We start from the raw sequence: 26,366 nt of genomic DNA, 5'->3' as shown, positions 1-26,366 counted from the left end.
TCACTATTGAGCATCTCCCTACGAGGCTTTGACGCAGCCGAACCCGACACACTGCGCCCGCTCGGGCCCTAACTCCGGGAGCGTAGCGCAGCACAGCGCCCCCTGCGGCCGCCTCCGTAGCCAGCCTCGCTCTGGCGATGCGCGCCCTCCTTTTGTACCGACGTGCGGCGACAGGGCAGCGTGCCGAACGTCACGACGCCGGTGCGCGCGCGTGCGCACGCAGGCGCAAACTGGGGCGTCGCTCATCCCCGAGAGGAAGCGCAGTGCTCCGGCGCCGGCTCTGGGCGATGCTGGGTCCGTCAGAGGGGACTTCGGTCCCGGCGCCGCAGCCTCCGGCAGAGGCCCGAAGGAGGGCCCGCCGAGGTAGGGCGGCGCTGCGGGGCGCCTGGGCGGGGCCCCGGCCCGAGCTCCCGGGGCAGAGCGGGGCTCAGCGCCCTCCCGGGATCCCCGCGCCTCGGGTCTGTCCGGTCTTTACTTCGGTCCGTGCTCACTGTCCGCTGTCGAGGGCGGGGAGGGGCCCCTCTTCTACGGATAAGGAAACTGAGGCACAGGCGCCAAGCCCTCGTTTCCTGCGCGCCCACTCTGTGCCAGGCACGGTGCCAAGCGCTGGGGACACAAGAAAGACCGAACCACAGCCCCTGCCATCAGGGGGCTCCCAGTCCCGGGGGGAGGGATAAGGAGAGAGTGGAGGGGTGTGAGAGGCTGGGAAGCTGGGAGAGGTCAGCATAGAACGGACCTTAAAGCCGAACACAGACATTAGGTCTCGGGACCTAATGGATTTTATTGAGTATGAGGGATTGGGGGGCGGGGCGTGGTCACACCTGCACTTTTAGAAAATCAGTTGATTGAGGAGGGAGGGGAGAGGCAGGGAGACCCCCAGTCCAGGTGCGAGGTGGTGGGGGCAGGGCCAGAGGAGAGATGCTGCAGAGCTGAAATTGACAGGCTTCGTCACCATATTGGATATAGGGGAATGGGGGTGGAGGAGAGACCCTCAGGAGTCCAGGGTGACTCTTAGGTTGGGAGCCTGAGTTACTGGCAGGACAGGCTTGCCCTTTACAGTAATAGGAAAGGTAGGAATATGGGACGGCTTGGTGGTGGACATAATTGTGTTCCAGATGTCTATGAGACATCCAGTAGGCATTTAGAGACTCAATACTCAAGATGAGGAGAGATGTTATACCTGGATAAATCTGAAAATCATCAGCATAGAGATGGTAATTGATTATCTGGGAGCGGATAACATCACCAAGGGAAATAATATAGAAGGAGATGGTTCAGGAAAAAGCTTTGGGGGACACTCATGGTTAGTGAATGTAATCTAGATAAACATTTTGCCAAAGAGACTGAGAAGGAGCTGTAGGGGAACCACAAAAACCTAGAGAGAGGAGAGTATCAAGAAGAAGGTGATGGACTATGTTAGAGGCTGAAAAGGTCAAGAAGGGTGAGGATTGACAAGAGGCCGTTAGGTTTGTCAATTAAGAGATCATTGGTGGGGCAGTGGATAGAGCACCGGCCCTGGAGTCAGGAGTATGTGAGTTCAAGTCCGGCCTCAGACACTTAACACTAGCTGTATGACCCTGGGCAACTCACTTAACCCCAATTGCCTCACTGAAAAAAAAAAAAAGAGATCATTGGTGAGGCAGCTAGGCACACTGGATAGAACATTGGCCCTAGAGTCAGGAGGACCTGAGTTCAAATCCAGCCTCAAACACTTACTAGCTATGTGAACCCAGGCAAGTCGCTTAACCCTGATTGCTTCTAAAAAATGGGAGTGATTGAGCTTGAATGTTGGTAACTCTAGAGAGAGAGCATTTCAATTGAATGATGAGGTTGGCAGCCAGTGTAGAGAGTTGAGGGAGAGATGATAGGAAGTAAAGGCCCCATTTGTGGATAGCCTTCTTAAGGAGAGTGAGGAAGGCAGAAGAGGCAATCTGCTGGAGGAAATGAGATAGAGTAGAGTTACTTGGGTTTGTGGAGGAGTTTGCCTTGGAAAGGGGAGAAGGGGGGAATGTGATGTGAGGGAAGGATGGGAGAAGTAGGCGCTCTTGCTTTCTTCAGTGAGATATAAGGTGAGGTGGGGGTGGGGAGAGGAAGGGGACTGGGAAGTTTGAGGAGGGGCTTAAGGTTTAAGCTGCTGTGGTGAGTGGAATTGTGAATGAATAAGGATGCCGAGAGGTGAGATGACCCCTGCCTGTGGTTTACACATCCACCGCGTACTAAGACCGTAGATTTAGAGTTGGAAGTGGTCTCAGAGACCATCAAGTCCAACCTCATTTTGCACATGAGGAAACTGAGGTACAGAGAGATCAAGTGATTTGCCCAGGACCACATAGCTAGTAAGTGTCTGAGGCCGGATTGGAAGCCATATCTTCCTGCTGCCAAGTTCAGCGCACTCTAGCCATCTCAACCCCTTTCAAAGAGTAAGCTGTTCTAGGACAGGAACTGTTTCATTTTGGTCTGTGTCCCCAGGACTTAATGTCGTATCTGACGGTAAACATGTGTGTTGTTTGGATTATTTTCTCATTTTTGGCCCCCAAACAGCCCTACTCATGTGAATACATCTGCTTCATTTCCCACGTAGAAAAATTGACTCTGAGATGTGGGCAAAAATGACCTTCCCATGATAACTTAGCTGGTGTTTAAGACATTTGAACCCAAATCTTATAGTTACTTCTGGTGATTTTTTTGTTTGTTTTTAAACTAAACAAGGTAGAACAGTGCATAGAGAGTTGGATTTGAAGACCTGGGTTCAAATCCTGCCTCCAATACAATATACTGGCTGTGTGACCCTGGGAAGATTAACCTCCAACTGCCCCAAGCCACTCTCCCAGGGGGTGTTTTTTAACCTGGGGTCTGTGAACTCGTCTTTTGTTTTGGGCATTTTGACAACCATTTTCAATATAACTTGTTTTCTTTGTAATCTTACTCATCTTATTTTATGCATTTAAAAACAGTATTCTGAGTTTAGGGTTCACCAGACTGCCAAAAGTCATCCATGGTGCAAAAAGGGGTCAAAGAAATAACCCTCCCTGACTAAAATTTTATTTAAAGGTGCCAGTCTACACTTATCAAGGGACTTCCTCACCTGGGAGTTCCCTGTATCAATGAAATCCCACGTCCAGTCCCTGTCCTCATTCCTTTTCATCTAATGTCTGCATCTTTTGGTGTAGAAAGACTTGGGTTAGAATCAAAGGACCTTCTTCTTGACTACAAGACTGAACCCCTAGACCTGTGTTAGGAGAGGCTTCCTTTAGTCATGCAGAGGGCTGGATTTGGATCAGAAAGACATAGATTTGACATTTACCAGCTTTGTGGCTTTGAGCAAGTCACACCTTTCTGGGCTGAAGTTTCCTCATGTGTAAAATGAGGGGGTTGTACTCGATGGGTTCTTAGGCCCACCAAGCAAGGATCCCATAACTTTTTCAGTGTAGGAAGATCCCATTGTAATGGGAAGGGCCCTGACTCTGGGCAGAGGACGTAGGTTCTAATCTCACCACTAAAAGCATGTGTCTGTGACATTGAGCAAGTCATTGTAGGTCCTGGGCTTTGGTCTCCTCCTCTCTAAAGGGGAGGGGTTGAACCATGAGGCCTCTGAGGGCCCCTCCAGCTCTGGAGCAAAAGGTTCTCTGGGTCCCCATTGATGTAGGTTAACAGGTTGTGGCTCTGGAGAAATAACTGCAAGGTCAGGTGCCTTATCTGGTCCTAGGCACAACTCAGACTCCAGGGCCAGCCTTAGATCTGCTACACCAGCCTGCTGCCTCTCAGGAGGCGTTCATGGTGATGGTGCTGCATGATTTCAGGCCGGTCACTGTACAGTGGAGGCAGGGCCTGCTGGACCCCACAGGCCTTCCATTCCAAGCTGTCAGCACCAACTGTTGGCCCAGGAGGACCAGCCCAGCATCACTGAGCAGGTAGTGGCTACAGCTTGATGCATCCTTGGCCAGAGGAACTCTGGAGAATCATCTGGTGGGGAATCATGGAGAAGTAGAGAGAGCCCTGAAACAGGAGTAAGGGCTGGAGTTCAGTTCCTGGCTCTGACACTTTAACCCGCCTGATTTGGGGGCCAACTCCTTCCCCTCTCTGTGCTTCAGATTTCTCCTCTATTAAATGAGGTGTTTTCATGGTTAGGTGGTGCAGTGGATACAGTGCTGGGTCTGGAGTCAGGAGGACCTGAGTGCAAATCCCCTCCCAGTCATTTAACCAGCTGTGTGATCTTGGGCAAGTCACTTAACCTCTGTTTGTCTCAGTTTCTTCGTCTGTAAAATAAAGATAATAATAGCACCTGTTGTGAGGATCAAATGAGATAATAATTGCAAAGCACTTAATGCAGTGCCTGGCTTATAGAAAGCACTATTTAAATCTTAGCTGCTATTATTAATTTTATCCCAGCTCTAAATTCATGATGTTGTATCTCAGGAGGGAGTGGAGGGAAAAGAGGCTTAGTTTTCTTTCTGGCCTTGTGCCACTTGGAACAGTAATCTTGAGGGCTGATCATTGGCCTTCCCAGACTAAATTAAACTGTAGTGATTCCTGTTCTGTAGTAAATGGAATTGTACCCTTCCTTTGCACCATGCTGAAACCTATGGCAGCCCAAGGGAAGAGGTATAGAGAAGTTTTCTGGTTCAATCTATTTTTCTTTTAAGTTAGCAAAGCCAGTGTATTTTTCTGTGAAGGAATTCCACAACAGCCATTTCCTTGCATTAGCACCTTCATTCTCTAGCCTTAGCAGGTCACAGAGGTTTTTGGATGATGGCACTTGAAGCATTTGGCTTCCCAGAATTAAGATCTGGAAAAGACCCTGGACATTATCCCCAAATCCCTTCCTTCATTGTATAGACAAGGGAACTGAAGGCTAGTGGGGAGCCGTGATTTCATTAGTCACACAGGTAGGAAATAGCAGCTGCCCAAAGAGAACAGTAATTAATTCTCGTCATAACTTACATTTATATATTGATTTAAGGTTTGCCAAGTACTTTACATATGTGAAGGGGCAAGTGGAGGTGTGGTCTCCCCCCCTCCCACACACATTCTTTACATCCATTATTTCATTTGAACCTTGCAGTCACACCTTGAGTGGGGTACACAGGCATCAGCCCCATTTCACACAAGAGGAAACAGACGCCAAAAAGACCCACCAGGTCAGTGACTGTCACAAAGTATGATTGAAAACCAGCTCCTTCTCCCTGCACATTCAGCACACTGTCCACTCTACCATGCTGGTTTTAGTCCAGCTTTGTGCAGATGATGGTCCTGTACCGGAGAGCAGTGGACCCGGACGGCTTATGTGACTCCCCAAGGTCAGCACCTTTCTGACTCCCAGGGCTCTCTGTGCTATTGTTCTGCCCACAGGCGTGTTTGGCTAGTTTGCCTCTTGGCTAGTGTGATCCCTGAGTAGGCCTCCTATCCATGGAATCGGTTTCTTTGTAGAATTCCTTCCCAAAGACAAATGTAAGCATCGAGGGTGCTGGTGCAAGGAACCTGTCCATCCTAACAAAAGTTTAGCATTTACTCTGTTTCAGATATAGTATACTGTTCATCTGAATAGCATTTTTCTATTTGAAAAAGATAATGGTATCTTGGCATTTGTCTCCTCTTTATTTTATTTTATTTTTTTGCAGGGCAGTGAGGGTTAAGTGACTTGCCCAGAGTCACATAGCTATTAAGTGTCAAATGTCTGTGGTCGGATTTGAACTCGGGTCCCCCTGAATCCAGGGCTGGTGCTTTTATCCACTGGACTACCTAGCAGCCCCCATTTGTCTCCTCTTTAAAAACAAACAAACTAGGGGTTTAGACACAAGTTTAAGCTTATTCTCATTGTGGTCTCCTGTTTAAAAATGTATATTTTTCTAGGGATGTCAGAGATTTGATTTAAACATTATAAACCCTTGTAAATTCCAGCTCGTGAGTTTTTCTTAAATAAATGTTAAACAGGGAAGAGAGTGGGAGCCACACAGCCGAGCTTTCTTCCATTAGTATGAGCACATTCTAGGCGTTGACGCATTTCATTCTGTCTGTTGTACGTCTGTAGCTGGGCCTGGGGACTTTTTGCATTGTTACGGCGTGATCTATTTCGAAAGAACACGTGCATTGGCAGTATGCCAGGTGTCCACTACTGCTGAGCTCACTACCGGCTGTAGATTCAGAGAAGTAATTTGATTCTGCTGTGGTTTTTGTTTTTGTTTTTGTTTTTTAACTGTAACAGAAAGCCTTCACCAACACCAAGGAGGGCTGGCAGAAGGAAAGGGGATGGCCTATTTTGCCAAAGAAGTTCAACTTACTAAAAAACATGAAGAAATGTAAGAATTTTAAGGGCACTTTGAATATATAAATTGTATTTGTTTTAATTAATTCTTGTGCAGAAAGAGATTGTATGTGACAGAAAGTGTCATGGCTCTTGAAAGTAAGAGATTAAAAGGACAAATTACATTTGTGTCATTTACTTTAGATCATGATCTCTATTTTTTTTCCTGCCAGAGCCCTAGTAAATAGATGGCTGGGCCTGAACTCAGCCTCCCTGAACACCCATCCTGCCTCTTACACTTAGTAGTTGTGTAACCATGGGCAAGTCCCAGGGCCTCTGACTTTCAGCTTCTGCATCTGGAAAATTTGAGTTAAGAATCCCTCCACTGCTCTATCAAAGTGTTGTGAGGCTTAAATGAGATGTTGTTTGGAAAGCGTTTCTAAAACATACAGCCCGGTTTTCAGGTCCTCTGCTATTAGTGAGCCGGCTTCTGTAAAGTTCTGGATTCTGAATCTAATTCCAAGAGCTTTCTAATCAAAGGTTGTGGTCAGATGTTTGGGAAATTCTTTATTCTGTTACATAACATCAGTCAAAAGTTTCTATCATCTTCTAAGTACTGGTATCTTGATGTGCTTACTATTAATAGCATTAGAAATTGAATTATTAATCACTTCTGAAATAATGTCACCAATGAGAAATGTTCATATATATATATATATATATGTATGCATATATATATATATATGTTCAATATTTACATACAGTATAGAAACAGTATTTTGTCTCTGCCTCATTTTTGTAATCCTACTTGTAAAGTTTTTCTTCTGCATACACATCTTAGTCGTGTGTACATATACATATACTCACATATACATGCACACATATATATCCTGTACCATCATATTTCTCCTAGAAAAAGGAGAAAAATGTTTTTATTGCTTCTTCCAACATATGGAAGTTTAGCACAATTCTAAATGTGTAACATCAGATTCAGGGGGTACTGAAGTGTTAAACAGAAGGTTTCATATAGCAAGTTAAAAATCAATGTTATGTATGTGTGTGGAGGTATATATAAGTATGTATGTGTACATAAAGATATGTATTACAGTATATATTTTCACCCAAAATTAAAACATGTCCTTAAAACTCCAAAATAATTGCACAAGAGGAAAGAGGGAGTGGGAAAACACAATCTTGTACATAGATTACACATACGGAATGTGATCATGGAAATAAAAGCAATTTCCCCCAGATTTACCTAAAAAGTTATATTGGAACCTTGGCACCTGTGTAAATAGTACTTCATATCTTATACTTCCTTTGTTTATTCTCAGATTAATTCAGTCATTGGCCTGCAATATCATGGGAGTCTTAAGTGAAATTTAAAAATTTCTTCATGAATTGTAAAGACAATAAAGTAAAAAAAATTACTGCATTTATTTAATGTGCTTGTGTACCTCCATTGATCTTTTAAATTTTTTTTAGACTAGCTCAAAGATTACTGTTACTTCAAGAAATGGAGAATGATCACAGTACTCAGAAGACCGAAAAGAAGGCATCTCACGTAAAAGCAGCTAAGCTAGCCTATAAAAGAAATCGGAGCCTTTTGAATGTAAGTTACTTGAATGGCATGGGTGTAGTTGGTTTGGAAATTCTCTGAAACTTCTCTTTGTGTGGTTGGATATGTTACGTTTTCAAGTGAATTAAATAATTTGAACTTTTAAGATTATTTTGTGCTGAGAAACTGATCACTTTTTCAAAATTTTTATTTTTAATTGACGGAATAAAACAAGCATTTCCATAACAGTACAATAAAAAAGATGATTGCACATGAAACTGGTAGCTTTTTACAAATGTCATTTCATCAGTTTTGAGACAGGTAAGCAGAAGTATTTTTCCATTCACTGAGATAGGAAAACTGAAGTATGTTTAAGGCCATTATTTAGAAGCATACTCTGTGTGTGGGAATGAAATCAAGATCAGTTTTGTGCATGAGGTAAGGTTTCAGAGCACATCCTCCATGTACATCTAGTGACAGAGTAGTGATGACGTCTGATTCACAAAAGTAAATACTATGTATTCTGCCCCACTTAGAAATATCTCCAAGCAGTAAGAGTTCATATTGGAGGGGACAGATTTTCAGTGACTTGAGTTGGCACTTAGTGGTTGTGCTTCATCTTCAGTCCATCCGAGTGGAGGAAAACCACATCTGTGGGATCTTCAACTTTGTTTTCCACAAATCATCCCTCGCTCTGTAATTAACCCTGAACTTTGCCCTGCATCCCAGCTTCCTATTTCCAAATCCATCTTGTCAGAAGATTCCATGTCGGTCACCTCTGTCAAGCAACATTCATTTCTTAGTCACAGTGAAGCTTTCAGTTTTGTATTTTTCAGCATTTTCAGGATGATTGAGGTTCCCTTATAAGTCAGTCAGGTCTTCAGCTTCTGTTGGTTTGGGCCACTACCATTGAAGAGCCACAGTCACAGCACTACTAAAGCATCTCAGTATACCATATGTCTTCCTTGCCAATGATGTTTGCACTGTTTATTTTAAACGGAAAATATACGATAATCTGAATTTCTGTCACGAAATGTCAAAAAGGAAAAAAAAGAAAACAACTTACCCAAATTGGCAGGCTTGTGTTCTAGCCACTAGCAGCAGCCTGCCAAAGTGGTATTTAATCTTCAAGTGGACTCAGTTTATTCCAGCGTCTCTTATTAGTCAGCAAGTATTTATCGAATGTGTCCTGTGTGCTCAGTGCAGGAGGGAAACAAACTTTGTCTAAGACGAAACAGCTTGTAATCAGACACAAAACAATCAGTGGACAGTTTAAGACAGAGTGCAAGGAGAGAGTGGATGGTGTGTGCAGGTGATTAGTGCACAGGGGGTCTTTCCTGAGGGATTACAGAGCTCCCATAGTCAGAGAGAGCTTCATGGAAGAAGCTGTGGTGAAGCTGCTTAGTTGGGTTTGATTGGCAGAGGAGAATGATGACCCAGGGGTAGAGCACGAATAAAGACCGACCAGGGGATGGCGTGCAGCTCTGGAGTCAGGAAGCCCTCGGCTCAAAATCCACCTCAGACACTGAGTTGCTGTGTGGCCATGGGCAAGTGGCTACGTCTTTCTGAACCAGTTTTCTCATGGGCACCCCGGGGAATTATATCGTGAGACTCCAGGGAGATGGTATCCACAAAGTGCTCCCAAATTGGGAGCTCCAGGGTCATGTCTGTTGGTACTGCATTTTAAAGGGCGAGAAGGGGCAGGCTGCAGAGACCTTTTGTTTCAGCACCCTCTTTGACAGATGAGGGCATTGTGCACTCCACAGTGGGTGTGACTTGAACAGAGCCTCACCTCTGATAAGATGCAGAGTGAGGACCTTTTTACTGCCAGCTCAGTGTTGGGCCCAGGAGGCCACGCTGGCTTCTCACGATAGGCAGTAGTGGAGGCTGGGATTGTATGCATGGAATGAGACCAGGTTCTGGTCTGGGCAACCTCCAAAGCAGGCCGAGCTATTTGAGATGTGATACTGGAGGACTAATAAACTGTTAACAGTTTGAAGCAAGCCACGCTCAGCAAGCACTTATTAGGTGCCTGCTCTGGGATACAAACAGAGAGGTGAGAGAGAGAGCGCCTGCCCTTGAAGAGTTTCCATTCTAAGAGGGGATGTGCCACTCCCTCATAGGAAGGTGAGGGGCCACCATCCCTTCTCAGTAGGACAATCCAGAACTGTAATTTTACCTCATCCATCTCTAATATCTCTAGTATCATTTCCTCTCAGGCATGATCATGAGACTTTGGAAAGGCTGATGAACTTGTTTCAGAAAGCTGCAACTCCCAGAAATTTTGCCCTGGTGGTAGGGCACTATTAATTTGATTACTATTCCCAGAGCCAGAGGTGAAAAGCCAGTGGCAAGGTTAGGGAAAGGGGGAATGTGTGTATATGTGGTCTTTAGCACAGATGGAATGAGCGTTTATTAAGCACCCACAGTATGTCAGACATTGTGCTAAGTGCCTTCAAAATATTATCTCATTTGACCAAGTGCCCTGGGGAAGATGTCCAAATGAACTTGCTGATGAACTGGTGGGTGGCTGGATGGCAGGAGGAATTTGGAATCAAAGGGCAATAGTGTGGTGAGAAAGTGTTTGATGAACTTTCTGGTGGCATCTGAATGGAGTCCAATAAGTTTGCTGAGACACAACTGAACTCTTAGAATTTGGGAGCTATGATGGAGGGAGAGGCTAGGACTGGGGAGGTGATTGTAGTGATTCAAAAGAGTGGTCTGTGTGCCTCTGCAGTGGTCCATTTCAAGAGAGATATTGACGAGACATAATGATTGCATGTGATTCTGTGATCATGTGATTGTATCCCTAGTGCAGATCTTATGCATGTCATCAGTCACCTCTCAGGAAGGTGTTCCAATTGGTAAAGCAATGTAGTGACTGAAAATAGACTTCACGATAAGATAATTAGGATGAAGGAAACAAACAAACAAAAGAAATGTCCACTGGGTTTATTTTAAATGGATCTTTTCCTGTCATACAAGTAAAATTAAATCTTTTCTGAGATTCATAGAAGCTTAAAGCTGAAGGGGATCTTAGAGGTAGTTTGTTTTTGCAGATGAACAACTCAGGCTCAGATAGATGAGTTATTTAGCTAGGGTGCGTTTTTATTTTTATTATGCCTCAGTTTTCTCATCTGTAAAATGGAAGTAATAATACCTTTGGTGTAAGTCTCACTGAGTTGGTGTGGCAACTCCTTTCAGCTGAGGGAGGATGGTAGCCCATGTAGAATCACCTTGATGAGGCTCCAGGAAGCCCACGGTCATTCCACTTGTCTGTGTCAGAGGCAGAAATTGTCCTCAGGTCTTCTGACTCCAAGTCTAACTCACCAGCCATTACATTTGGCTGCCTTTCAGTTCTAACGATGAGAGAAAAAAAGACATTTGGGAACAGAAGGCACTAGAGGGGAGGTTTGGGTTGGACCCTTCAGTTGAGATACCTCTTCATCCAGTGTATGTTGGGGGGATCCCTGTTTCAGAGGGCTAGGCTCTAGAGAGAGAAAGACAAGGACACCAAAGACATACGTTACCTACTTTGTCTTTAGATTGTCGACCTATCAGTCCTTATCAGTGGCCACTGAGTCACCTACAAGGTGCCTACTCTGTACCAAACAGTGTGTTAGGCACTAGAGACATAAAGGCAAAAAAGGAGGGGTGGACGTGCTATAAGAGGAGACAAATGTGTGCACACACATATATGTATATATTTATGTATGCATGTATGCAGTAATCAAAAATAAACGCTAAGCATCATGTCCTTACTTAAGTTTTTGGACCCCTGGTTTCACTATTGTAGGCAAGCCCTCATGTGACACGGGTCCCAATACCTGGTGGATAGAAGCCATGCTTATGACAGCTTCTCTGAACTGAGCTGGGCTGGTGCTCAGGCAGTGTCTACACAGTGGTCAGCAGGCTCCTCCTGGAAGCCTTTCCTGCTTGGTCGAGGCCCTGCTGCAGTTCTTGTTTTTCTGGTGTGACTTTCAAGGAACCAGGGCTGCTTCATGCCACGGTGAGTGAGATCTTGGTGTAGGACTTGAGCAGAGGTGTTGGTTGTAGGCTCTCCCAAATCTGCTTGGTCCTAGGTGCTAAAGCATTGACTAAGACTGTAGGGTGGTGGGCCCTGGATCTCATCCAGTGCGGATCAGGAGCTATTCTGGTCATCTCATTTGATGTTCTTCTTACCCATGACTTTTTGTGAATCTTCTTTCGCTTATGTCTTATTCTTTATAATCTCTTTTTCAAATGCCCCTTCCATTCTGAGGTAGGAGCGATATATTTTAATAGTGTTTTATTTTTTCTAATTAAATGGATAGACAACTTTTAACATTCATTTTTTAAATAAAATTTTGAGGTGCAAATTTTCTCCCTCCCTTTCTTCCCTCCCCCCTATGATGGTAAGCAATTTGATATAGGTTATATGTGTGTGATCATGTAAAACATTTCCATATTAGTCATGTTGTGAAGGAAGAAACAGTTTGCAAAAAAAATTACAGTTTGCAAAAGGAAAAAAACATGAAAAAAATAAAGTGAAAATAGTGTGCCTGGATCTGCATTCAGACTTCCATCAGCTCTTTCTCTGGATGCGGATGGCGTTTTCCATCCTGAGTCTTTTGGAATTGGTGGGAGCAATATTTCACCATGTCCCTAATGCAAATTAGGTTTCTTTTTTCTTAAAAGATATTGAGGCCATCTTGGAGGCTAGGTTGGCAGCAGGCTCAAACAAGACAAGATGGCCTCAAGGAGTTCTGGGCTCCCTCTCTGAGGCTTGGTTGATGGATCACGGTGGACAACACACGCAGGGGAGTTTCATTCACTGAATTGACTTGAAGTGTCCTCGATGGCCATCCTTGTTGATTGGCCTTGTGCTGTTATAGCTAAGTAAACTCTTTCTGATAACTGTTGAATGATCTCCGAGTGTCTCGATTTGTCCCAGTGTCAAACCTAACCCATCGGGAGACCAGCCTGCACCAGGTGCAGCCTAGAACAGCATCTATGATTTCCTTATGTCCCAGGTCTCCTTACTGCAATCTGTGCTGTTTAAGTGGGTCAGAATCATCTCCCTAAAGCAAGGTTTGGATGTTACTTGTGCCTGATGTTTTTAATGACTTGCCATTGAAAGTTTTTAGAACAAAATCATAATTCTTTAGCTAAGCCTCCAGAATTTGGGCCCCAACTTCATGCAGCTGATCGACCAGTTGGATAAAATTAATTGTCTTACTTTAAGAAGCTTACTATTTAATGGGGACAAAGGGTAAACATAGTAATAGCTAAAAACTGAACTGTCAGTGTGTTGGATCTCCCTTCATTTTCTTTGTGCCGTCCTCAGCCCTCTTCTCAGTCATGGCATAAGGCATGGCCTACGGCCTAGTGGGGCTGGATTTGGGAGCAGGAAGAACGGGGTCACCTGACAATTAGCGGCTGTGTGATCATGGGTGAGTCTCAATTTCTTCATCTATAAAATGGGGATAGTACCTATATCACCTACCTCCCAGGGTTTCTGTGGTGCTGCAGTGAAGCATTTTGCACATTTTAAAGTGCTACCTAAATGGTAATTACTTTTCATTCATCTCCCCTTATTATGCATTATCCGTTGGACTGGAGCTTAGAGGTCATCTGGGTCAACTCTCTCCTTTTACTGGTGAGGAAACTGAAAGAGAGTAAGTCACTTGCTCACTGTCACCCGGTAGTAAAACAGCAGAGTCAGGCTTCAAAACCAGCTCCTCAGACTCTAAACCCAAGCATGAGCACTTTCCACTTCCCTTCCCCTTCTCTACTGATCTCCAGTCACTTTTCCTCTCTGTGATCTTGAAAATCCAGTTGAATTGCCGACCCCAATCTGAAGTGTCCCCTCCTTCCCCTGAATGCCTGTGTTCCTCATCTGGTACTTACCCTTTGTGTTCTCACCTCATCTCCCCTTCTGGATTATAACCCTGGGAGGGCAGGAACCACATCTTGGTCATTTCTGCCCCGCTCTGTGCACTGGACAGACATAAGAAGTCTTGAACAAATAAGGTGCTAATGAACAAACAAATGCATCGTGTCTCAGTGTTTTGGGCATCACTGATGGAAGCTATGGCCTTGTACTGTAGGGAAGCCTAGATTTTTTTCCACTGACTGAACCCAGGTTCAGAGGAAAGACAGGAGGAGCATGACTGTTCACTGAACTCTCTTTAAAAGAAGCCAGCTGTGATAGCTAAAACAAGTGCTCCTCTTCCGGACTTAGCATGACTGGTTGGACTGTGGTAGCTGTCGGAGGGCCAGTTTATGAGACAGAACAAAAGAGACCTGAGCCACTGGGTGAGTACCGAGTGCTCCTTGGCAGTGGTGTGTGCTAGCGGAGGCAACAAAGTAATAGAGGAAGGGGAAACTGGGAACGTTCATCTTTGAGGATCGTTAGATGACAACCCTGTGACCACGAGTGCTGCTTTTAAGTCATTTCTCAGTTGTGCCTGACTCTCTGTGACCCCACTTGGGGTTTTCTTAGCAAAGATGCTGGAGTGGTTCACCATTTCCTTCTCCAGCTCATGTGACAGATGAGGAAACTGAGGCAAGCAGCGTTGAGCGGTTTGCCCAAGGTCATCCAGCTAGTGTCTGAGGTCGGATTCGAACTGAGGGAGATGAGTCTTCCTGACTCTAGGTCTAGTGCTCTATCTACTGGGCCACCCAGCTGCCCTATTACGATGAATAGTGATCCAATAAAAATTTATTCTATGAACTGAAGTGATCATTGATCACTATCAATCCAGACTAGGTATTCTGAACTTCTTTTCAGCTACCGAGGGATATATAAAGAGTTATCTTCATAATACGTATCTCCATGGTCTCCTTTCCCAATTTAATGTGTTAAAAATTAGAGACTGAATTCAGGCTCAGCTTTGTGTATAGTATTTTCAAAAAGAGGCTCAATGTTCACCCATTCCATCCTCTCTCATCTTCTTCAGCCAGTCCACTATTATCCCTACATCCGTCCATCTGTCCAAACAAAGCCTCTCACTAGATTCTACCATCCTTGATAGCTATTATCTTATCACCTTTTTTTTCTGCCAAACTCCTTGAAAAAGTTGTCCAGACTCAATGCCTTTCAATAACTTTCTCCCTTCCTTTTCTCTTCTAAAGCATCTCTGGGCTGGTAGGTAGTACAGGGGATAGAGTCTGGAGTCAGGAAGACCTGAGTTCAAATCTGGTCTCAGACACTTCTTACTATCTTTGTGACCCTGGGCGACTCACTTCATCCTGCCTGCCTCAGTTTCCCCATTGGTAAAATGAGCTGGAGAAGGAAATAGCAAACCACTCCACTCTCTCTGCCAAGAAAACTCCAAAGTGAGGTCATGGAGAGTCAGACAAAGCTGAAGTGACTGAACAACAACCGTCTGCCCTCTGGCTCCCACCCTCCTGAAACTCAACGTTGTTTGGCATTTAAGTCTTTTCACCGCCAGCCTCTTCCTGCCCTTCCAGCCTTCTTACATAGGACTCCCCTTCACAAAGAGTGCCACTCTCCCACAGTGGCCTGATGCTCACCACACTCAATCTCTCATCTCCAAGCCTTTGCACTAGCTGTCTTCCAGGCCTGCCTTGCATTCTTTCTTTGACTCGGAATCTATTGCTTCCTTCCAGATTCAAGCCCGGTTGTGCCTGCCACATGAAGCCTTACCTGGCTCTCCCAGGTGCTGGCGTCCTTTCTCCCTAAACTGCCTTTTATTCATTCTGCAGAGTTTGTGTACGAACTTATCTCTGTATGTGTTGTCTCTTCCACTGGAATGTAAGCTCCCTGAGGACAGGAATGTTAGCAGTCTAATATGAACACAAGAAATGGAGTTTAAATTTAAGAAGGGAAAAGAAGGGCACGTAGAAGACTAAAGCAAGGGCATCTAACTGAGAATAACCGTGGGGTTGCTGTATACCTCTGAAAGTACCAGGAAAGTTAAGGTCCCGAACCAATTGATGCTTGCAGTTGTGTAATTTAAAATTCTAAATGTGGGTTCTAATCTGTCCCCCCAGTTTTGGGGGAAACTGACTAAAATCACTGATAAACGAGTTTAGGTTTTTTAAGGGTTTATTGAAAAAATAGTAAAAGAAAGAAAGATTGAGAACAGATTTCCTATAACCTGGCAAATCTAGCCTTCCTAATCTCCCCCTTCTGAAGTTCTCTGCCACCACACCGATGTCTCCCAGCCCAAGAGGAAGAAGTCTCTCCCCAGCGTCCGCTTCCTGCTTCATGTTCCCCTCCCCGAAATGGGAGGTTCTTCAAGCTGATTGGCTAGTGTCACTCATTCATTGGTTCACTGGACCCGAAGGTGGTCTCCATGTAAAGTTCAAAGTTTTTAGCTTCTGAGAACAATTACTTTCTTAAGTATCCTTAAGTATCAGCCAGATGTGCTTACAATCTAGTTAACTGAAAGTAAACCAGTAATCCAGTCAGCAGTCAGTCATCTTATCCAATTCAGTCAGTTTAAACCAATCTCCAGGTGGGCCCCTGAGTATCTGCTAAATCTCATCTGTTACATTCCATTATCTTGACACACAGTGAATGCTCAGTACGACAACCCCCCTCCCCTTTCTTTTTTCTTTTAAAGCTATGTCAGGATAACAGTGATTAAAGAATACTGGATCTGAAGCCAGGAGGACCTGAGTTCAGATTCACTCTCAGATATTTTCTGGCTATGGGGCAAGTCACTCAACCAGCTGCCTCAGTCTTCTCATCTGTAAAATGGCCTCAAACAGCACTTACCCTCCCAGAGTTGTTGTGAAGATGAGATGAGATAATACTTCAAAGCATTTTACAAACCGTTAAACATGATATAAATGCTGGCTGTTGTTATTAAGAACATCTGCTTGGAGAAAATGAGGTGAGAGAAAGGACAGGGACACAAAGGTACGACTTTTATTTTGCTTGGTCTCTTCTCCAGGGGGAGAGAAGGTCCTCTTTGGGATGTGCACAACAAAGAAATTGTCAGCAGATACTTGGACAAAAAGGCATTTGTTGAAACCCTTAGTATGTGCAAAGCACGGTGTTGAATCTGGAGAATACTGAGGGAAAAGTGGGATGGGCTCAGGAGAGTAGGTGAAAGGATGATGGTGGATGAGGTCCCGGTGGAAGGTGAGCTTAAGGGTTTAACAGCAGACCAGATGACGAGACCCAGTGGTGATTTGGGCATTAGGGCAAGGCTGATGGCACGGTGCTGGTGAGGATGGTGGGGGTCCCCTCTGGGTGTAGGGGTTAGCAGGCTGATGGAAAAGTACAGTTTTCGTGTCCTTTTGACCGACAAAACCTTATCTCTTTCTAATGTTGAAAATGTTCTTTCCCAAGTCTTCAGTGAGGAGCCTCGGCCAGCATCTCCACAGTGGTGAAGGGCCAGCAGGTGGGCAGGGGCAAGGAGGGCCCGCCACACCCAGGGATAGCCATGGCTCTTGTAGCTGGGTCCGGCATCCTGGAGATTTTGACTTTCTCGTTCTTTACCTCCCACTCGTTTCGATGTACTGCCTCCTCCAGGGTTTCCTGTCTTTGCTTCCTTTCTGCTCCCATTGCAGACCTAGTTTGGGCCTTTAGTACCTCTCAGCCAGACTGTTTGATGTGTTACATGTCTCTATCTTTATTGACATCTTTTATTTTTATGCCAACCAGCATTTCTCTCAGTTCTGCTTCATGGTGCATCAGTTCATGGAAGTCTTTCCATGTTTCTGTTATATTACATTCATCATGTTTGCTGTTTGTCATAGTGTAGTAATGTCCCATTACATTTCTCTACCACAGTGTATTAGCCATTCCCCCAACAATGAGCATTTTCCTCCTTTCTGCTTCTTTGCTTTCATGAAAAGTGCTGCTCTAAATGTTTCTTTTAGTCAGTGTGATCTCCATGGCGTTAATGCCTCTCCTTCACATGCAGACCACTGGGATAGCTTTATTAGCTTTCCCACTAGTCTTCCTGCCTCCTTTTTCTCCCCTCTCCAATCTGTCCTTCCCATTGCTGCTAAGGTCATCCAGAGCTAATCCTCTGTTCTCTTGTGCTGTGTAAACTTCTTAGGCTTCCAGCCCGAAGCTTTTCCAAACTTGGCTGTCCCGTCTTACTCGATGCTGCCCTTGTGCCCTTGCTGAACTCTCATGCGTGATACCTTGTCTCATCCTGTTCTTCTTAGCTGTCTGCCTTGGGCCTTTGTACAGACGGACCATCCTCTCCCTCTGAAAGCTACTGTTTGATACCCTTCCTCCTTCAGGACTCGGCTCATGGGTCACATCCTCTGATCAGTCACCAGGGACGCACTTAGCTCCTACACTGGGCCAGCCCACAAACCGAAACGAGAGGGTCTCCGTGAGGCCTGCCAGCATATACCCGACCGGAAGTCATCCTCCTCCCCTCAGCTCTCAGGCGACTCTGTCTTGTTCTCACTTGTACCAGAGTCCTTTGTGGACATGGCTTACCTTCCACCCAGATTAGAGATTGGCTAGAGGAGACATGTAATCAATGTTCACTGAGTTGGGTTGAGTTAAATTAAACCTGCCATTTTAATAAGTAGTTTTTTTAAAGTAATAAATGTGTTTATTTATAGCTTTGAGTTCCAATCTCTCCTTCCCTCTCTCCCCTCACCCCTCCCTGAGGCAGTAAGTAATCAGATATGGGTTATACATGTACAATTATGTAAAGCATTACCATATTAGTCATTTTGTATAAGAAAACTTGAATAAAAGAAAAAAATGAAAGAAAGTGAAAAATCTCCTGCTTCAGTCTGTGTTCAATCAATATCAATTCTTTCTTTGGAGGTGGATAGTATGTTTCATCGATAGTCCTTTGGTCTTGAATCATTGTATTTCTGAGAATAGTTAAGTCATTCACAGTTCTTCATCAAACAATATTGCTGTCTCTGTGGACAGTGTTCTTTTGGTTCTGCTCTTTTCACTAGACATCAGTTCATACAAGTCTTTCCAGGCCTTTCTGAAATCATCCTGTGTGTTATTTCTTATAGCACAATAATATTCCATCACCATCAAATACCACAGCTTGTTTAGCCATTCCCCCATTGATGGGCAATCCTTTGATTTCCTGTTCTTAGTCACCACAAAAAGAGCTGCTATAAATATTTTTGTACAAATAGGTCTTTTTCTCTTTTTGGGGATGTCTTTGGGATATAAACCTAGCAGTGGCATTGCTGGATCAAAGGGTATGCACAGTTCTGTAGCCCTTTGGGCATTACTAAGTAGTTTAAAACAACTATTTCTGGAATAATTGTCACTCACTTTATGATTTCTTGGAGTTATATATTTTTATTTCTGAATCTAATTAAGTCTTTGCTTTATTGGAACCACAAACTATTTTTTACTAAGGTCTTATGAAAACTCAGCGTGCCCCAGTCAGGTTTCTGTTTCTGTTGTTATTTTGACTTCGCAGTATCAGTAGCTTTCAGCCATCGTTTTCAGCTTTCAGTTTCAGATACAGGACAGGCAAGCTGTTTAATAGGCTTTCTATTCCTCAATTGCCTATTTCTTCTTTAAATCTCCTTCCTCTAGACAGCAGGTGCAGCAGTGGTTGTACAACTTTGGGAAGCCCCTATAGGGAATTTCCTGTTTTTCCCTTTTCCTCTTCACACCCATTCCCTGCTCCCGCCGCCGCTGCCATCTGCTCTCCCTTTTCTCCCGTTCAGCATTGGCTTCTTCACACCCCACTCCCACGCCCCTTCCCATCCCTCGCCGTCTGTCCAACAGCCCTGTACTTCGATTTCTCCACTGTTTGTTCATAGAGCAGAGAACTTTCCCTTTTTCTAGCAACTCCAAAATCACAGAGAGTCGACACAGATTTAGTTTTTGTTTTGTTTATTTTAGCATCCACAAATGTGCCTCTTGTAGTAGTAGGTCAATGGAGCCCAAGTTGCCGGTCTTTGAAGTAGGCAGCAAAAGGTAAAATTCAGCAGAGTTCAGGTGTTTAGTAAACAGCTTTTGTTTCGGCTCCAGATTTGGTGTTAGTTCTGAGTATTATCACCTTGCCAAACTGTAAATAAAGTTCAGCTATCACAGTTGTTTTAGACTCTATTAAATTTAAAAACAAAAAACAAAACACAAACCTATACCTACAGAAGTTAAAGTTGAGTGAAAGTTACTTAATCTTCTTTAAAATGAAGCACACACACTGCTTCCTGAAATTTTTAGGCTACCAAGGCCCATGGATATTATAAAATCTAGCAGCTCCCTGAATCTGAAAATCATTTTGAGAAGAGTCTGGCATGAAGGATTGTATTTCTAAAGGACAACAGTCTCTTTGCATTTTCAGTTTTGATCCATAAATAATTTCCTCAAGTGCCTTATACTTTAACCCTTCAGATATGAAGACTTTTGTTGATATTTGCATTCTTTCTGCTGCTGCAGACCGCCTCCCCTCTGTCCATGGTGTTTTGGAGGCTTGGGCTGACAGACCCATTGGCCTCTGCAGTGTGGGCAGGAATAAGAACATGGAATTCTGTACATTTCACCAATGATATTCCGATAGCATCATCTGGGTCACAGAAGGTATCAGGACAGTAGTGGGCAACCACTCAGGCAGCCCTCAGGTGATTGAGAATTGGTCTGAAGCTCTGCATATTTTCTGAACTTCCCTCTGCTTTAAAGGAGTCAGAAATCAGTGCCACTTGATAGGAAAACTCCTAGCAAGTATTGGCTGTTAGAATCTAAATGGGTCAGTTGGAAGTAGCCTCTAGACAGAAATGTGTGGTTTTGTAGCCAGGGTTGTGCCTATTTGCCTGATTGAGTTGAGGATTCAGATTTTGTACTGATTTCTCCCTCATATTGTTGACAAAGTGCAAGTAGAATTTGCCTTGGTAAGTAATAATGTACATCCAGGAAACGTTTGCATGTCTGTGTGCCCATAGTCTCCTTAAAAATAGTGATTTCTGTTACAGGATATAAGAACACTAGAAGAGAAACTTGACAAGAAGGTGCATTTACGGTCACATTCCGAGATGGTTGGTCTTCAGGTAAGAATCTTAGGACGTCTTTAGACACCTGCATTGAGGCTGTCGTTCATTGTGTAGCCAAATATTGATGTAGATACTCTCAAGATTTATCCCTTTAAAGGACATTTCACATTTTAATCCAGTGAAGGATCGAGTTATCAAATTTCTGTTGACTTTTTATGAAATCTGATTTAGAGAAGGACTTTTATTCAACAAAAATAGGAGATGGGATCTTCAGGTGATGGTGTAGAACGCGTAATGAGCATTGCACTTGAAATCTGTGTCCTCTGTGCTGGATTTAAAAATAGCTCTTCACAGTCTCTTCACAGAAAGTTTAATAAGTGGCCTGAATATATGTTTGTTATGGAGTATGGCTTCTAAGTGTTATATTCTGTGAAGCTCAGGAACAGATTGGGGGAAAGTTTGGCAGAAACATACATTATTTGATATACGAAAATGTTCATGATGAAAAGGAATTGATTGCAGGGTTTGGGAGAGATTGAGGTTATTTTTCCCTTGGAAAGATGGTCTTTGTCTTAATACTCTTTTGCTGTCTGTTAAAACAGGCTCTAATATTTGGGGGCTCTTAAATTGTCCTTCAGCTGTCTGCCATCTAAGACATCGAGGAAAGCTAGCACCTGGAGAGAGAAGAAAACTTGGCCCCATCAGGCGTACAGCTCTTTGAGTTAAATGATATAGATGGGCTGAGGCCATGTCTGTTTCTTTGTCTCACTATGTACCTAACCCTTACTTGTACAGGGTTCACATACACAATAAGGGTTAATCTAGCTATGAGTAGCTGAGAAGCCCCCAAGCATGGAACACAGTTGTCATTTTTTCTTAGTTGGCCTTGAACAGCAGGATGAACATATCAGACTGTTACTCAGACCATATACATCCTTCCATGGCCTTGGTGTAGACCTACGTTATTTTACTTGGATGAAACCTTATATTTAAAATTTTCCTCAGGGCATAAATGTGTGTCCCCAAAGTCATTTCTGCTCGAGTTATTTTCCAAAGCTAGTATGACATTAATGTCACTCTTAACAAAATGCCCCAGAAATGCTCTCTTTAGCCACTTAGAGCAGTAACTTGAAAATCCCAACAAAGCTTGCAGGAGCTGCCAGTGCTCTATGAACTACTGTAGACAGTGAGGCAGAGGATGCTGAGCTATTGCCAATAAAGTCTTATTGTCCCATGTCCTGTGCAAAGGGCACGTGGCTTATTGGGGTTGGTATCGTTTGTGTGGAAAGTCTTGCTTTGACATCAAAATTGTTATATTATTCAAGTCACAGGAACAAGAATTGCTACTCATAAAATGAAGAGTATTTTTTCTAGAAGATAATAAATGGATAATATGCTTTCCCCACAAAACTCACCTGAATTCTAATCTACAGCATAACAAATGCGGCTTGTTGCCTATATTATATCATAGCCTAAAAAATGAATTTCAGAGCAATTGTTTCTATTTTGTAATTCAGAAAAGCATTTTGTGCTTGATTTTTTATTGTGGGTTCCTTGAGGATGGGGGCCATTTTTTGCCTCTTTTAGAACCCCCAGTGCTTAGCACAGTGCCTGGCACATAGGCGCTTTACAAATGCTTATTGACTGGTTTGAAAAGCCTAAGCAAAGAAATGTACCACAGCCCCACATAACACATCATGTTGTTAGCCACAAGAGGGCGCCTCAAAACACCACAAAACTTAATCAAAAACCTGAAATTCTGCCAGCCTCTGTGGTTTTGCTGAGAAATTTGAAAATTGAGGAGTAAGTAGCCAGCTTTTTTCTAAAATTAACATAAAATGTTCTGTAGGGAGATTGCATTCCACATATATATGCATGTATGAGTGTGTGTCTGTATTTAAGGGAATAAACATTTAGACTGTTTTGAAAAGCCAAGTTCTATTGCTTGTTTTGCTTTTTTCCTTTTTGGGTTTTGTTTTTTCAGACTCTCTACTGGGCATCAGTAGAAGAACAGGCCCCCAAGTGGGAGCAGTTTCTTTTAGGAAGAACACAGTATCCCATCGGTGTCAGATATCCAAATCCAGCAGGAAATGACATCAAAGATGCTACAGAGAGATAACCACAATAAAGATGTAATTTCTCCTTGGGGCTCCACTTCAGAACACCTGCTCAGTAAAGCAAAACGTATCTGGACATTGTATAAACTCAAAGGAATTTGTTCATCTAAGGGAACATCCTAATGTGGATTCTGTTACCTAGCTGACAAGAGGGAAAAATTTTAATTTACTGGAAATTTTGTCAAACCAGGATTGAAATACCTTACAACCTTTTTAATGAATGATGAGAATTGTTTTTACTTTCAGTTTGTCATTTCATCAAACTTTTTGGAGTGTAAAAGAAAATTTTGAAAGGGAAAGTGAACTAAATAAATGGTTAAATGCGTCTTATGTGACTTATTTCATTTTAAAACAGTTTTCAGTCCTTTTCATACCTGTCTGGTTCCCGTAACTGCTTTCAACAAAAAGCTGTGATTATGACAATTCCTAACTATTTTCCACCGGCCATGAAAAAGAGAAACAACAGAGTGGTTTGCTTAGCACCTTCTATTTGCATAATACTTGGATATAATTCAGATTCTGAATAGATTATCTGACATGAACCTCCCAGCCTGGAGGAATGCCATTTATCATAACCGAAAAAATCACCCCTCCAGAGTTGAAGTGACTTGCCCAGAGTCACAGGCCAACAGGTCAGTGGAAAGGCTGGTCTTCTCATTCCTAATCTAATACTCTTTACATTCTCCATACCACTTTGTCTCACGTGTTTTAGAAAAGTAAAGATGTTCCCTAAAATCTCACTTTTGTTCTCACAATTTAAACTCTAAAGTATCTGTCAGTGCAGAGAACTGGCCAGAAAGGCCAAAGGGTGACCATTTTATTGGAGGGAGTTGTACGTATTTCAAGTGAACCTGTCAGAATAGGGATTCTGATAGGATTTTTACTTGGTTTTCTAAGCATTGCCTCCCTTCTTGAGGAGAGCAATGGACTCTTCCCCTTCTTTTCATCTTTTAACTGTCTCTTCCCTCTCTTCCAGTTCTCAGTGAGGCATCCATTTACAATTCCCAAACAATATAGCTTTAAAACTCATTCCAACACTGCTTAGGCTGTATGTGGGAAGAGTGAGTTCGGCTCCCTGGTTTTTAGATCCTAGAAGCACAAGGACCAATAGCCATAGAAGGAATTCCTCTTAATGAGAATTTCTGTTTACTTTAAATTATTTTTCGATCATTTTCATTTTAACTTGGCTCATATTAAAATAATACAATAGTGTGAGTTGTTTTTTTTTTAAAACTTTATAATGAAATGTCCATTATGCTGATAAGTTTCTATAAACTGCCATCTTGGAAATATCCTGTTGAGTGGGTGTTGGTGTTTGTAACAATAACGTTGTTTTCATACTATGTGATGGCAGATTAGCACGCTTCTCTGCAGTGTTAACAGTTGTAATTAAGGAATAAACAGTACAGGGTGTCAGTCCGATGACAATTTCATCTATAGTGTCACAATACAAAATGTCACAAAATATTAGAACTGTTATAGAACTACAAAAATATCAAATTAGGTTTAGTCTTAAAAGCTGAAAGCCTTAAAAAAAAAACAAAAAAACTGGCATAGAGACCACCACAGTTTTATACCTTCTCAAGAATGTTCTGTCAGGAAGATAAATTGGTAATTTTTCTTCTGTTACATTACAGTTTGGTTTCTAGCCATCCAGTCGATTTAGCAGGAGAATGCAGGGTGTTTTTTTTTTTTTTTAGCAGCTTTGAATTTGTAAACAGATTTAGATGTAGTAGAAAGGAACATGATAAGGGTTTTTTTTTTTTACATCAAATCTTCCCTAGCATATGCACATAAGAAGGTGAATTAAAGCAATATGAAACTTATTTCTCTTTAGTCAAATGGAAAAAAAACAACAACCTCTAAACATTTGTTAAGATGGTAAAATATTATGTCAAGCAAATAGGCACATTTCAGAATTAAACTGGTTGATAAGTTAACAAACAAATATTTGAACATAAATTTCCTTTGAGTTTTGTAAATTAAATCACTCAACAGCTTAGTTAAATTGCATTCATTTGGGATTTAAAATGATCTTTTAGAAGGATTTTTGCTAAATTGAATAACTTAACAAACAAAACAGCCAGAGTTTAACAGTGATGGGCAGTAAGATGGATATTTTCCCAAATCTTAGATATAACATACCTTAAAAACCTTTAAGAAATTTAGAAGTGACTTTAATTTCTGGTTCCAACAGAGACTTTTTTAAAGAGGATTTAAAATTTTTCTTTCTTTTTTTTTCTTTTTTTTTTTTTTTTGCCTTTTGGACTGTAACAGATTGCACCACATGGTGTGTATTTAAAAAAAACAAACCCTCAGAGGGACCTACACACCCCATTAAAGGATTTTATATTCTTTGCAAATTATACCCGTTTGGATGGGAATTTGCGAATTGTTTTTTAAGTAAGGAAAGAATTAAGCAATATATTTGTTTCTGCACTTTGGTACTAGAATACCAGCAAAGAGTCATTTAGAAATACCTTCAAGTCTAGCTCTTGACTTCCCACCCATTTTGCCTTTCCTTTCCTCCTTTCTTTTGCTTCCTTGTTGGTTCAGTGTGTCTCTCTGTTCTCTGAGGGGATCATATTTTAAAGGATGATAGAAGTTTTCAAAGGAAAGTCTTTTATAAGAATTTGGGACTGTAGTTTTTCTTAGTATATTGCAAATGCATAAATATTCAAAGCTATTTCTTTTCCTGAAAGAATCCTGGCTTATGATATCTTTAACTACGAGAAATGCTGGCTTGGTTTTCTGTTTGGAACTAAGGTTAATGTTTAGGGTGGTAGTTCTCAACCCTTTCTGGAGTTGTGGCATAGATCCTTCCTTTCCCCACTTTTGAAATAAAATGTTTTATGGCATACTGGTTTTTGTCTTGATTTTAAAATGAAAAATTTGAGAATTTTCTGTGTCTCCGTAAGATAATTGGAAAAATCTTAGGATTTGGTATAATAATAGCCGATCTTTTTATAATGCTGTGACATTTGCAAATAGCTACATGCACATTATGTCTTTTGATCCTCAAAACAACCCTAGGAGGTCAATACCTCAAGTATTAGACCTTCTTTTATGGATGAAGTTCTTGATACTGAGAAAAGTTAAATGATTTGATTTGCCCAGGTTCACATAGCTAGTAAATGCCAGGTTCTGAATTTGAATACAGGCCTCTCTGCTTATTCCTGACCCATTCCTCTTTCCACTCTACCCCATTTCCTGCTCCCAGTTGCACTGTAGCTGTAAAGTGGACTTGGGTGTGTAACTTTGTTGCACAAAACCATAAATTTGATGATTGAGTTTTTCTCCTAGAAGATTTATTGATGCCTTATTTTCCCTTTCCTAGTTAATTAATTGGCATCTTTATATAAGATAACTCAGTTATTTATTTTGGGAAAAGAAATTTGGATCAAAATATAAGCATTTATTAAGCACCGACCATATGCCAAGCCCTGCTAAGCTTGAGGATGTAAAAACAAAACAAACCTCACTCACTCTCACGAAAGTGACACTGATGCAGAGGCTTAAATGGTTTCAAAATCCAGAAAGAAGGTTTTGT

The 26,366-nt window shown here is 42.5% G+C and overlaps 1 protein-coding gene across 1 annotated transcript; it reads left to right on the top strand.

The window, feature by feature from the left end:
* Window positions 1-214: 214 nt before the first annotated feature.
* Window positions 215-25,640, top strand: C1H3orf14 (chromosome 1 C3orf14 homolog). The gene is made up of 5 exons (XM_043979033.1): window positions 215-363; window positions 6,203-6,296; window positions 7,727-7,853; window positions 20,682-20,756; window positions 22,684-25,640. The coding sequence occupies exons 1-5, from the start codon at window positions 288-290 to the stop codon at window positions 22,816-22,818; spliced, it is 507 nt and encodes a 168-aa protein (XP_043834968.1). The 5' UTR covers window positions 215-287; the 3' UTR covers window positions 22,819-25,640.
* The last annotated feature ends 726 nt before the right edge of the window (window positions 25,641-26,366 follow it).

The sequence above is a fragment of the Dromiciops gliroides genome, chromosome 1 (genome assembly GCF_019393635.1).
Source record: "Dromiciops gliroides isolate mDroGli1 chromosome 1, mDroGli1.pri, whole genome shotgun sequence".
Classification (NCBI taxonomy): Eukaryota; Metazoa; Chordata; class Mammalia; order Microbiotheria; family Microbiotheriidae; genus Dromiciops; species Dromiciops gliroides.
The sequence above is the reverse complement of the archived record's forward strand: the minus strand, read 5'-3'. Positions and strand labels throughout refer to the sequence as shown.

What these genes read in the sequence shown, in the direction of transcription:
- C1H3orf14 (XM_043979033.1), top strand. Translation starts at nt 288, where the DNA reads ATGCTGGGTCCGTCAGAGGGGACTTCGGTCCCGGCGCCGCAGCCTCCG. An exon ending in GAAATCGGAGCCTTTTGAAT is followed by an intron (nt 7,854 to 20,681) that starts GTAAGTTACTTG and finishes TTTCTGTTACAG; the next exon opens with GATATAAGAACACTAGAAGA. An exon ending in CCGAGATGGTTGGTCTTCAG is followed by an intron (nt 20,757 to 22,683) that starts GTAAGAATCTTA and finishes TTGTTTTTTCAG; the next exon opens with ACTCTCTACTGGGCATCAGT.